The sequence below is a fragment of the Hyla sarda genome, chromosome 4 (assembly GCF_029499605.1).
Source record: "Hyla sarda isolate aHylSar1 chromosome 4, aHylSar1.hap1, whole genome shotgun sequence".
In the NCBI taxonomy this organism is placed as follows: domain Eukaryota; kingdom Metazoa; phylum Chordata; class Amphibia; order Anura; family Hylidae; genus Hyla; species Hyla sarda.
This window is the reverse complement of record NC_079192.1, coordinates 35739707-35754102: the sequence shown is the minus strand read 5'-3', so window position 1 is coordinate 35754102 and position 14396 is coordinate 35739707. Positions and strand designations below refer to the sequence as shown.

The following is a 14396-nucleotide window of genomic DNA, read 5'->3' as shown; positions in this document are numbered from 1 at the left end:
TATCACCTGTGCACTTCCCTATATTACCTCACTTCCCTTGCACTCCCTTGCCGGATCTTGTTGCCTTAGTGCCAGTGAAAGCGTTCCTTGTGTGTCCCTTGCCAGTGTTTCCAGACCTTCTGCCGTTGCCCCTGACTACGATCCTTGCCGCCTGCCCCGACCTTCTGCTACGTCCGACCTTGCTTCTGCCTACTCCCTTGTACCGCGCCTATCTTCAGCAGTCAGAGAGGTGAGCCGTTGCTAGTGGATACGACCTGGTCACTACCGCCGCAGCAAGACCATCCCGCTTTGCGGCGGGCTCTGGTGAATACCAGTAGTGGCTTAGAACCGGTCCACTAGCACGGTCCACGCCAATCCCTCTCTGGCACAGAGGGTCCACTACCTGCCAGCCGGCATCGTGACAGTAGATCCGGCCATGGATCCCGCTGAAGTTCCTCTGCCAGTTGTCGCTGACCTCACCACGGTGGTCGCCCAGCAGTCACAACAGATTGCGCAACAAGGCCAACAGCTGTCTCAACTGACCGTTATGCTACAACAGTTGCTACCACAGCTTCAGCAGTCATCTCCTCCGCCAGCTCCTGCACCTCCTCCGCAGCGAGTGGCCGCTCCTGGGATACGCTTATCCTTGCCGGATAAATTTGATGGGGACTCTAAGTTTTGCCGTGGCTTCCTTTCCCAATGTTCCCTGCATCTGGAGATGATGTCGGACCTGTTTCCCACTGAAAGGTCTAAGGTGGCTTTCGTAGTCAGTCTTCTGTCCGGAAAAGCCCTGTCATGGGCCACACCGCTCTGGGACCGCAATGACCCCGTCACTGCCTCTGTACACTCCTTCTTCTCGGAAATCCGAAGTGTCTTTGAGGAACCTGCCCGAGCCTCTTCTGCTGAGACTGCCCTGTTGAACCTGGTCCAGGGTAATTCTTCCGTTGGCGAGTATGCCGTACAATTCCGTACACTTGCTTCAGAATTGTCCTGGAATAATGAGGCCCTCTGCGCGACCTTCAAAAAAGGCCTATCCAGCAACATTAAAGATGTTCTGGCCGCACGAGAAATTCCTGCTAATCTACATGAACTTATTCACCTAGCCACTCGCATTGACATGCGTTTTTCTGAAAGGCGTCAGGAACTCCGTCAAGATATGGACTCTGTTCGCACGAGGCGTTTCGTCTCCTCGGCTCCTCTCTCCTCTGGTACCCTGCAATCTGTTCCTGTGCCTCCCGCCGTGGAGGCTATGCAGGTCGACCGGTCTCGCCTGACACCTCAAGAGAGGACACGACGCCGTATGGAGAACCTCTGCCTGTACTGTGCTAGTACCGAACACTTCCTGAGGGATTGTCCTATCCGTCCTCCCCGCCTGGAAAGACGTACGCTGACTCCGCACAAAGGTGAGACAGTCCTTGATGTCTACTCTGCTTCTCCACGTCTTACTGTGCCTGTGCGGATGTCTGCCTCTGCCTTCTCCTTCTCTACAGTGGCCTTCTTGGACTCTGGATCTGCAGGAAATTTTATTTTGGCCTCTCTCGTCAACAGGTTCAACATCCCAGTGACCAGTCTCGCCAGACCCCTCTACATCAATTGTGTAAATAATGAAAGATTGGACTGTGCCATACGTTTCCGCACGGAGCCCCTTCTTATGAGCATCGGATCTCATCATGAGAGGATTGAACTTTTGGTCCTCCCCAATTGCACCTCGGAGATTCTCCTTGGACTTCCCTGGCTTCAACTTCATTCCCCAACCCTGGATTGGTCCACTGGGGAGATCAAGAGTTGGGGGTCCTCTTGTTCCAAGAACTGTCTAAAACCGGTTCCCAATAATCCTCGCCGTAACTCTGTGGTTCCTCCAGTAACCGGTCTCCCTAAGGCCTATATGGACTTCGCGGATGTTTTCTGCAAAAAACAAGCTGAGACTCTACCTCCTCACAGGCCTTATGATTGCCCTATCGACCTCCTCCCGGGTACTACTCCACCCCGGGGCAGAATTTATCCTCTCTCTGCCCCAGAGACTCTTGCCATGTCCGAATACGTCCAGGAGAATCTAAAAAAGGGCTTTATCCGTAAATCCTCCTCTCCTGCCGGAGCCGGATTTTTCTTTGTGTCCAAAAAAGATGGCTCCCTACGTCCTTGCATTGACTACCGCGGTCTTAATAAAATCACGGTTAAGAACCGCTACCCCTTACCCCTCATCTCTGAACTCTTTGATCGCCTCCAAGGTGCCCACATCTTCACTAAATTGGACTTAAGAGGCGCCTATAACCTCATCCGCATCAGAGAGGGGGACGAGTGGAAAACGGCATTTAACACCAGAGATGGACACTTTGAGTATCTGGTCATGCCCTTTGGACTGTGCAATGCCCCTGCCGTCTTCCAAGACTTTGTCAATGAAATTTTTCGTGATCTGTTATACTCCTGTGTTGTGGTATATCTGGACGATATCCTAATTTTTTCTGCCAATCTAGAAGAACACCGCCAGCATGTCCGTATGGTTCTTCAGAGACTTCGTGACAACCAACTCTATGCCAAAATTGAGAAATGTCTGTTTGAATGCCAATCTCTTCCTTTTCTAGGATATTTGGTCTCTGGCCAGGGACTACAGATGGATCCAGACAAACTCTCTGCCGTCTTAAATTGGCCACGCCCCTCCGGACTCCGTGCTATCCAACGCTTTTTGGGGTTCGCCAATTATTACAGGCAATTTATTCCACATTTTTCTACCATTGTGGCTCCTATCGTGGCTTTAACCAAGAAAAATGCTGATCCCAAGTCTTGGCCTCCTCAAGCAGAGGACTCCTTTAAACGACTCAAGTCTGCCTTTTCTTCGGCTCCCGTGCTCTCCAGACCTGACCCTTCCAAACCCTTCCTATTGGAGGTTGATGCCTCCTCAGTAGGAGCTGGAGCTGTTCTTCTACAAAAAAATTCTTCCGGGCATGCTGTCACTTGTGGTTTTTTCTCTAGGACCTTCTCTCCAGCGGAGAGGAACTACTCCATCGGGGATCGAGAGCTTCTAGCCATTAAATTAGCACTTGAAGAATGGAGGCATCTGCTGGAGGGATCAAGATTTCCTGTCATTATCTACACCGACCACAAGAACCTCTCCTACCTCCAGTCGGCCCAACGGCTGAATCCTCGCCAGGCCCGGTGGTCTCTGTTCTTTGCCCGATTTAATTTTGAGATTCACTTTCGTCCTGCCGATAAGAACATTAGGGCCGATGCTCTCTCTCGTTCCTCGGATGCCTCAGAAGTTGATCTCCCTCCGCAACACATCATTCCACCTGACTGCCTGATCTCCACTTCTCCTGCCTCCATCAGGCAGACTCCTCCAGGAAAGACCTTTGTTTCTCCACGCCAACGCCTCGGAATCCTCAAATGGGGTCACTCCTCCCATCTCGCAGGTCATGCGGGCATCAAGAAATCTGTTCCTCCCACTCCTGTTTCCGGCTCCTCGGACGTCTTCTCGGTCAAGGAGATTTTGGCTGCCAAAAAGGTCAGAGGGAAAAATTTTTTTTTAGTAGACTGGGAGGGTTGTGGTCCTGAAGAGAGATCCTGGGAACCTGAGGACAACATCCTTGACAAAAGTCTGCTCCTCAGGTTCTCAGGCTCCAAGAAGAGGGGGAGACCCAAGGGGGGGGGTACTGTTACGCCGAGCGCTCCGGGTTCCCGCTCCTCCCCGGAGCGCTCGCTTCTCCCCCTCCGCTGCAGCGCTCCGGTCACGTCCTCTGACCCGGGGCGCTGCGATCCTGCTGCCAGCCGGGATGCGATTCGCGATGCGGGTAGCGCCCGCTCGCGATGCGCACCCCGGCTCCCCTACCTGACTCGCTCCCCGTCTGTTCTGTCCCGGCGCGCGCGGCCCCGCTCCCTAGGGCGCGCGCGCGCCGGGTCTCTGCGATTTAAAGGGCCACTGCGCCGCTGATTGGCGCAGTGGTTCCAATTAGGGTTATCACCTGTGCACTTCCCTATATTACCTCACTTCCCTTGCACTCCCTTGCCGGATCTTGTTGCCTTAGTGCCAGTGAAAGCGTTCCTTGTGTGTCCCTTGCCAGTGTTTCCAGACCTTCTGCCGTTGCCCCTGACTACGATCCTTGCCGCCTGCCCCGACCTTCTGCTACGTCCGACCTTGCTTCTGCCTACTCCCTTGTACCGCGCCTATCTTCAGCAGTCAGAGAGGTGAGCCGTTGCTAGTGGATACGACCTGGTCACTACCGCCGCAGCAAGACCATCCCGCTTTGCGGCGGGCTCTGGTGAATACCAGTAGTGGCTTAGAACCGGTCCACTAGCACGGTCCACGCCAATCCCTCTCTGGCACAGAGGGTCCACTACCTGCCAGCCGGCATCGTGACAGTTATCCTATGAGATAACAAAGATCAATGTAAAAGATCAGTTAACACCGCAAAAAAAAGTGAAAAAAAATGTTAACAAAGATCATTTAACCCCTTCCCTAATAAAAGTTAGAACCACCCCCTTTTCCCATAAAAAAAAAAAACCGGAGTAAATAAAAATAAACATATGTGGAATCACCGCGTGTGGAAGTGTCCGAATTATAAAAATATATTGTTAATTAAACCTCACGGTCAATGCCGTACGAGCAAAAAATTTCCGAAGTCAAAAATAGCATATTTTTGGTCACTTTTTATATCATGAAAAATGAATAAAAAAGCAACCAAAAAGTCCGATCAATACAAAAATGATACCATATGGGTCAGAAGATGACAATTTTAAACGTAAAAATTTTCGTGCATGTAGTTATGATTTTTTTCCAGGGGCACGATAAATCAAACCTATATAAGTAGGGTATCATTTTAATCTTATGGACCTACAGAATAAAGATAAGGTGTCATTTTTACCGAAAGATGTACTGCAGAGAAACGGAAGTCCCAAAAGTTACAAAATTGTGTTTTTTATTCAATTTTGTGGCACAATGATTTTTTTTCCCATTTTGCCGTTGATTTTTGGGTAAAATGAATGATGCAATTACAAAGTAGAATTGGTGGCGCAAAAAATAAGCCATCATGTGGATTTTTAGGTGCAAAATTGAAAGAAGAAAGGAAATTCAAAATATCAGTTAAAGAAGAGTGAACGGGGTCCAAATCCCCTTGTGCGCACCAATGAGACCAACTTTTCCAGGCAGATCTGTAAGTAGATTTGGTGCCTGGTGCCCATGTATCATTTCCAAAACCCTTTGAGAGGACAAACCCCCCTCGGGGAAAAAAAAACCCCTACACTAGGGTACCACTAAATTTTTTTTTATTAGTATACGTTAAAATTAAAGTAACCATACAACATATAACAAATAGTGATTTTAAAATTATCAGGGACTCTATTTATTGCTTTAGTATTCTTTTTGTACTGTTTATGGGATGTATCCCTTTCTGGTGGTGAGATAGGAGCTATCTGTATCATCAATTTACAGGAGGAGGCTGGTTAGTGCCTTCCATTAAGGGCCTATCATACACCCCCACCCCCAAATGTGATATATTCAACTGGGTAAAAGATATCAACCTATTTGCGTGGAAGCTAGCCCTACATAAGGTACATACGGTTAATAATCAAAATACTCTGAACGTACAAGAATCAACAGTACTTGAAACATTAATTTGATTTCTAGAGGAAAATGAAGGTAGCACCATGAACCTAAAAGGGCCCTTTACCAACCTTAGACCTCGCTCAACAACCACACCAGCCTTCTCACAATTTTCAAATATAGAAATATTTGTTAACTTGGTCACACAAGATCTAAAGAAGTTGAAACCAAAACAACACCTCATCAAATCAAATCTAACGGCAGAAGAATGACGGGCATTAAAAAATCTACAAGAGGATAAAACAATAACAATAAAGCCCTCCGACAAGGGGGGCAATATTGTTATATCAAATTCAAATGACTATGAGCGTATGTGTAAAGATCTCTTAAATGATAAAGAGGCATACGAGATTTTGAAGGAGGATCCCACTAACAAGTATTTAACAGAATCACATGAAATCTTGAGGGAAGCAAAAGAAAAAGAACTGATTACAGAAGGAGCAAGTACATATGTTGACAAAATCCTAACACCTTTTGTATCTACCCTACACTCGTACCTTAAAGACACCAAAGACACTGTTCACAAAATTAAGGATTTAGTGGTGAATGATAATGCAATTCTCACTAGTTTGGATGTTGAAAACTTGTACAGCAATATTACACACGAACTGGGGATCAAAGCAATCACTTAATTTTTGAAAATACGGAGTAGACCCCACACAGAGCACAATAAGTTCATGATCACTTTTATTAAATTTAGTACTTACTCACAATTTTTTTTCTTTTTGGTGACACCCTTTATTGACAGATAAAAGGGACTGCAATGGGTACTGTATGTGCACCCACATTTGCTAACTTATTTTTAGGGTGGTGGTAGAGCACTATTGTTTTGGGGAATGGTCACTACACACAACATATTTTGTACTGGGGTAGATACATAGATGATATTTTGATTTTTTTGGGGACGGGGGAGCACTTTATTTCATGAGTTTGTCAACAGCCTTAACAACAACGAAGTTGGGATGAAATTTACGGCAGAGATAGGAGGTCGGTCCCTGAACTTCCTGGATCTGACTATATATATTGACGAGTACAATCATATACAAACAGATATTTACAGAAAAGCCACAGCAACAAACAGCCTGTTACATTAGACCAGCTGGCATCCTGCGTCTTTGAAACGCAGTTTACCAGTAGGCCAATATTTCGGCATTGGTATGGATGGAGCCAGCGGATGGGATCTTGGCGAGAAGGGACGGTCTGGGTTGTAAAGAAAACAGGTGACAGTATTTTAGGGTAGAACTGTAAAAGATAAAGAAAACACTCTGTTAATAAGGCCTTTTTTTTAGTAATACACTTATAGAATTGAACTCCGATATCAACAAATGGTTAATAATAACACAATTGTAGGAACGACTAAAGGAAATTATCTATTTTGTGAAAGGAGCTTGAAGCAGGCGCAAGTGGATCGATTCCAAAATGTGCACGCGCAAGTAGTTCCAATCATGTGATGAATCCCCGTGAGTCACATGATAGCCGACAGGTGACCATAGACGCACACTGGTCTGTCGCGGCACTCCCTGATAGGCCAGGAAGGCCGGAAAGGTTCAGGGACGCCACAGGATATGACACCACAAACTAATATGATAAATAGGAGCGTGAACCTAAACACCGCCACTAGCCGCATAGCCCTTGACAAAGCCAGGTCTACTGGCGAAATGTCGTGCGGGCTGGCATGGAAGTTTTAGACAGGGACTCTAGGATATAAGGATATAGGTGATAGCCAGTGGAGATTGGCGGCCAACAGTGATGCACCAACAACATATTTTGCTCATGGCACTACAACTAAAACAATAGGAGGCTGACAGTTTCTCCAGGATGCTGGTTATAGCTGCAAAATAAGCACCAGCAGTCCATATATAATATAGGAGGGTGTGAGAGACCCCTACAAAAAGATAGAAGTAGCAGCCGTGACATAGTGGAGCATTAACCCTGATAGGGTATTCTTCTTTTCCTTATACATCTGTGAGTAGGTGTGAGAGACCTCTCAAAGGGCTGCTGACACAGCTAATCTCCACAGAAAATCTCCATCAATACTCATAAATGAAGGCACTAACCAGCCTCCTCCTGTAAATTGATGATACAGATAACTCCTATCTCACCACCAGAAAGGGATACATCCCATAAACAGTACAAAAAGAATACTAAAGCAATAAATACAGTCCCTGATCATTTTAAAATCACTATTTGTTATATGTTGTAGTCTCTTCTGCTTGTTGCCTGTCCTTAGCAGTGGTTTCCTAGCAGATATTCTACCATGAAGGCCTCACACAGTCTCCTCTTACCAGTTGTTCTAGAGATGTGTCGGCTGCTAGAACTCTATGGCATTGACCTGGTCTCTAATCTGAGCTGCTGTTAACCTGCGATTTCTGAGGTTGGTGACTCGGATGAACTTATCCTCCGCAGCAGAGGTGACTCTTGGTCTTCCTTTCCTGGGGCGCTCCGCATGTGAGACAGTTTCTTTGTAGCTCTTATGGTTTTTGTGACTGCACTTGGGGACACTTTCCACCTAGAATATGACATATTTTCAGTTGTTTCATACTTTTTTGTTATGTATATAATTCCACATGTGTTAATTCGTAGTTTTGATGCCTTTTGTGTGAATCTACAATTTTCATAGTCATGAAAATAAAGAAAACTCTGAATGAGAAGGTTTGTCCAAACTTTTGGTCTGTACTGTATATATATTTAATAAAAGAGCTGCGACCACCACCCAGCCCATATAAAATGTTATACAAGTGTCAGTGTCTTATGGCGAGAGTGGGAGAATTTATAAGGGTTAAGTGACAGAGATAGCTTTGTCCAGGCAGTCTTGAAAGACTCTTGTCTGGCTACAAAAAGTGTTTACAAGCTGTGATAGTCGCCAAAGGGGGCAGTACAAGATATTAACTCTGCAGGGTGCCCAAACTTTTGCAGACGCCATTTTTTGTTTTCTGTTATTTTGAAAGTGTAAATGATGGAAATAAAATGTAACTTTTGTTGACATATTATAAAAATGTCTAATCTGTAATTTGATGCCTTTTGGAGATTTTTCCATCTTTCCTTGGCTTCTTTATGCACATTAATACAAATTTTTATCTGGGGTGCCCAAACTTTTAATCCCCACTGTATATACATAGTCTTATAGTTTATACAGTATGTACATAGTCTTATAGTGTATACTGTATATACATAGTCTTAGAGTGTATACTGTATATACATAGTCTTATAGTGTATACTGTATATACATAATATCATAGTGTATACTGTATATACATAGTCTTATAGTGTATACTGTATATACATAATATCATAGTGTACAGGGGCGGGCATATCACCTGTTCAGCCGGTTCGGCTGCACAGGGGCCCAGCGTGTTAGGGGGCCCACCTAGTGTCCCAGGTCACAGCCTGGGCCTCACAGTCTGGGCCCCTGCAGGGCCCCCTGCCAGTGCTTCATACTAAATGCTGCAGCAACAGGTCCCGGACCTGCCGCTGACAGCAGTAATTTACCTTTAAACCGGCCGGGCGAGACGGACAGGCCAGGGGCTGATGGGAACAGACGTGCCCCGCGCAGGCACACACGTCTGTTCCAAGCCCCTGATGTCACGTGTCATGGCCTCTGACCCCGGCAGAAGTGACAGGAGCAGCAAACCCTCCCGCCTCACAATGCCGCATCGCTGAGCAGATGAGGTGAGGAGAGCGACGATCAGGTGCAGGGCGGTGGGGGTTGGGGAGGGGATTGTAATGATGTTGAAGAGGACAGGAGGGGTGTTGAAGAGGTTGGTGGTGTAATGATAAGGAGGATTGGGGGTCTGGGAGAGCGTAGTGTTGACCAGAAGGGGGTCAGGGGTGTAGTGATTAGGGGGTTTAATGTTGATGAGAAGGACCGGGGGTGGGGGTGGGGGGGGGGGGGGGGGGTTGGGATGTCAGCTGTGTAATAATGATGAGGTGCTTAAGGTATATGGGGTGATGAAGAGACTGAGGATGGAGTGCATGGGGTGTATGGGGTGATGAGGAGACTGAGGATGGGGTGCATGGGGTGATGAGGAGACTGAGGATGGAGTGCGTGGGGTGTATGGGGTGATGAGGAGACTGAGGATGGGGTGCATGGGGTGACGAGGAGACTGATGATGGAGTGCAGGGGGTGATGAGGAGACTGAGGATGGAGTGCATGGGGTGTATGGGGTGATGAGGAGACTGAGGATGGGGTGCATGGGGTGATGAGGAGACTGAGGATGGAGTGCGTGGGGTGTATGGGGTGATGAGGAGACTGAGGATGGAGTGCATGGGGTGATGAGGAGACTGAGGATGGAGTGCATGGGGTGATGAGGAGACTGAGGATGGAGTGCATGGGGTTTATGGGGCGATGAGGAGACTGAGGATGGAGTGCATGGGGTGATGAGGAGACTGAGGATGGAGTGCATGGGGTGATGAGGAGACTGAGGATGGAGTGCATGGGGTGATGAGGAGACTGAGGATGGAGTGCGTGGAGTGATGAGGAGACTGAGGATGGAGTGCATGGGGTGTATGGGGTGATGAGGAGACTGAGGATGGAGTGCATGGGGTGTATGGGGTGATGAGGAGACTGAGGATGGAGTGCGTGGGGTGATGAGGAGACTGAGGATGGGGTGCGTGGGGTGTATGGGGTGATGAGGAGACTGAGGATGGGGTGCATGGCATGTATGGGGGTGATGAGGAGACTGAGGATGGAGTGCACGGGGTTTATGGGGTGATGAGGAGACTGAGGATGGGGTGCGTGGGGTGTATGGGGTGATGAGGAGACTGAGGATGGAGTGCATGGTGTGTTGAGGAGACTGAGGATGGAGTGCATGGTGTGATGAGGAGACTGAGGATGGGGTGCATGGGGTGATGAGGAGACTGAGGATGGAGTGCATGGGGTGTATGGGGTGATGAGGAGACTGAGGATGGGGTGCGTGGGGTGTATGGGGTGATGAGGAGACTGAGGATGGGTTGCGTGGGGTGTATGGGGTGATTCAGTGGTTGGTACAGTATTTGGCAGTATTATATTCAGGGGTACAGTGTGTGGCAGTATTATATTCATGGAGTACAATGGTTCACAGTATTATATTCATTGGTACAGTATTTGGCAGTATTATATTCATGGAGTACAGTGGTTGGCAGTAATATATTCAGGGTACAGTGGTTGGCAGTATAATGTTCAGGGGTACAGTATTTGGCAGTATTATATTCAGGGGTACAGTGGTTGGGAGTATTATATTCAGGGGTACAGTGGTTGGCAGTATTATATTCAGTGGTACAGTGGTTGGCAGTATTATATTCAGGGTACAGTGGTAGGCAGTATTATGTTCAGGGGTACAGTATTTGGCAGTATTATATTCAGGGGTACAGTATTTGGCAGTATTATGTTCAGGGGTACAGTGGTTGGCAGTATTATATTCAGGGGTACAGTGGTTGGCAGTATTATATTCAGGGGTACAGTGGTTGGCAGTATTATATTCAGGGGTACAGTGGTTGGCAGTATTCAGGGGGTACAGTGGTTGGCAGTATTATATTCAGGGGGTACAGTATTTGGCAAGGTTATAATGATTATTGTCATCATACAGAGGATGAGGATCTACTGACAAATTAAGGAACCAATGATGTCCAGGTGTCAGACTCTGCAGAGAAGATGGAAGAAATCCTGGTGTCTGGACCAGATGAAGAAAAGTAAAGACAACAGAGAAGACGTCACTCAGGTCAGTGATATCATTGTGTATTTTCCTAACTGTCCCATCAGAGCTGTAGTCACTGATATCATTGTGTAGTCTCCTGACTGTCCCATCAGCTGTAGTCACTTCAGACATGATGGGAGTTGCAGCTTTCCAACATCTCGGGAGCCACTTGAACCAAGGTGATTGGTGGGGGTCCCATGAGTCAGACCCCCACCATAAAAATGGGCTGTTTATTTTAAAATGCCTGGGCCTATTTTTGGTCCCAGTCTGGCCCTGCCTGTAAGTCACTTCTATTACTAAGGAGCCAAGGAACCAGGAGGTGCCAAGGGGTGTCGTGCTAAGTCTAGGGGTGCGAGTGTAAAGGGGAGCACTGCCCTCTGCCTCCCAGCTAGATACGGGTCAGGCTGACCCGGGGGAGAACTCACCGGGCCTGGGCCGCACACTGAGAGGGACAGGGGCCACCCGGGGCCCACCTAAGGAGCTGTTCCATCTACCTGTGGTGGACAAGGCAAGTGGCGACACTACACGCGCAGGGTAAGTGGAGGCCCTCCGGTGGGGTCTAGGTACATGAGGGGGCACAGTGCTGGGGGGGGGGGGGGGCAGGCACATTCTGTGCACAGGGGCCCTCTGCTGTCTGTGTCCGCCCCTGATAGTGTATACTGTATATACATAGTCTTATAGTGTATACTGTATATACATAGTCTCATAGTGTATACTGTATATCCATAATATCATAGTGTATACTGTATATCCATAGTCTTATAGTGTATACTGTATATACATAGTCTTATAGTGTATACTGTATATACATAGTCTCATAGTGTATACTGTATATACATAGTCTTATAGTGTATACTGTATATACATAGTTTTAGTGTATACTGTAAATACATAGTCTCATAGTGTATACTGTATATACATAGTTTTAGTGTATACTGTAAATACATAGTCTCATAGTGTATACTGTATATACATAATATCATAGTGTATACTGTATATAAATATCATAGTGTATACTGTATATACATAGTCTTAGTGTATACTGTATATACATAGTCTTATAGTGTATACTGTATATACATAATATCATAGTGTATACTGTATATACATAGTTTTAGTGTATACTGTAAATACATAGTCTCATAGTGTATACTGTATATACATAATATCATAGTGTATACTGTATATACATAGTCTTATAGTGTATACTGTATATACATAGTCTCAGCATGCTGGGAGCAAACGGAGAGGGGGAACCCCTGGCGTAGTGGTGCCTTGACTGGGGTTTTAGTGGCCCTTCCAGATGTTAGTAAGGGGTAATGTGGTTAGAGGTATATTTCAAGGGAATGGGGGTTAAATGGCTGCTGCTCCTTTAAGGGACAGTAGCAGGTGGCTCAAGAGTGGGGTGAAAGGGAGGTCATCTGGATGGAAGGGGAGGAGTGTATATAGGGGGGTGCTCCAGGGGGGGAGGGTACTCACCAGTCGGTGTGTAGAAGCGAGAAGAAGGTGCCATGTCATCCCTGGATGATCTTTTCACCCACCTCCAGGCTTCTGCAGCGTCTCATGGGGATGCTTGGGTGCAGGAACAGGTGCCGGGGGTCCTGGGGATCGGGAGTGGGGTACAGGCTGACCCCCTCCCTGGCTTGCGGCGCGGGTCCCGTAGATCCAGGGCTCCGGAGTGTCTGAGTCCTGAGCCCAGTCCCCGTAGCAGGCGGCGGTGCCTGAGCCCTGTGCGGTCTTCCCGGGAGCTGGCAGGTACAGCGAGTATGGGCACTTCCAGTGCGGCTTCCCGGGGGACGGTGTCGGGGCGTAGGGCAGAGAATGCAGGAGGGGGGGGCGGCTGCTAGTCCCCCCGCCCTTTCCCCACTGTGCAGCCCGGGTGGTGGTGCGGCCGTCCCTGAGGAGGGGGTGTCAGGCCTGAGACCATCGAGGAAGGGCACCAGGAGTGAGCGGGGGACGGCCGGAGCGGCCGGTCCCCCTGTGATGACTGCTGCGGCTTCTACATCTGCCCGGCGTGGGTCCCGACGGGAGGAGCTGGCAGGGCCTTATAGTACTGCGGTCCGGCAGGTTGGAGGATAGGAGGCAGGGCCGGCCCTGTCCAGTGCAGGGTCGGGCTCTAAGCAGCGTTCTGGAGCCAGGTCAGCAGAGGAGAGGAGGCCCGGAGGCAGCAGGGACGTGACTGGCTCACCTTATCTGAGTGCAGCCCAGCAGCGTACAGCACAGCAGCAGAGCTCCGTGAATGCGGGGAAGGCCAGAGCTCGGAGATCTTCTTCTTCTATCGGCGTCTCTATGCCTGTGAGGGAAGATAGGCTGGTTGGAGGACGGCCGGATCCAGAGTGCTATAGTGAGAGGGCGCCACCTGGTGGTAGGAGTCGGCATGGCAGGTCTGGAACTGCAGCTGGGGAATATTCTCCTTCTGATTCTTCCCTTTCCGATTGTACTGCAGATGCTGAAGAGGAGCTGCCGGATCCGGAAAGGAGGGCGGCCGGTGAGGTGGTCAATCGTCGGCGGGAGCCTGGAGCGGATTTGGCGGGACCTTCATCAGTGTTGGATGACAGGAGTGAGGCCGGCGGTTCCAGGGAGCGGATGCCCAGGCCAGCGGCTGCTGGGGCATCGGCTTCGGGTCAGCCTGGTCATGATCCGTGCTTGGTGTGGATTTTTGGTCACTCCTATGTTTGGAGGGGTGCGATCCGGGCTGCTGTGAGATGGGACGGGAGGCAGTTGGGTTTTTCAACCTGGCGGTGTTGCGGTGGATTGGAATTGGTGGCATGCTGTGGTGCGGGGTGCTCCCTGAGGTACAGTTCAACGCTTCTTTGGACCGCCCCCCGGACATCTTGTTGGTGCATGCTGGGGGCAATGACTTAGGCCTTTGGTCGACACGGGAGTTAATTAGGGACATTAAGCTTGACGTTCTGAGGCTAAAATCTACCTTTCCAGGTTTGTTGTTCGTTTGGTCTGACATGGTGGCTCGGCGGGTGTGGCGGCACGCCAGGTCGGTAGATCACTTGAATAAGGCTCGGGTCAAGCTCAACAAAGAGGTGGGTTGTTTTGTTCGTAGGAATGGGGGGATAGTGGTGAGGCACACTCATCTGGAGGGGGAGCCTTGGGAATTTTTGGATCCCGATGGTATTCATTTAAATGACATTGTGATG

The 14396-nt window shown here is 48.5% G+C and overlaps 1 protein-coding gene across 2 annotated transcripts in view; it reads right to left on the bottom strand.

Annotated features, from left to right (window-relative positions):
• Positions 1–13522, bottom strand: part of LOC130367769 (beta-1,3-galactosyltransferase 2-like) — a 132545-nt gene extending 119023 nt beyond the window's left edge. For both annotated transcript variants that reach the window (XR_008892169.1, XM_056570521.1), the window contains exon 1: positions 12724–13522. Coding sequence is in view for 1 of the 2 variants with exons in the window: in XM_056570521.1 (XP_056426496.1) it covers positions 12724–12757 (34 nt within the window). In the remaining variant the exon portion in view is untranslated. The remainder of the gene's footprint in view (positions 1–12723) is intronic.
• Between the last annotated feature and the right edge of the window lie 874 nt (positions 13523–14396).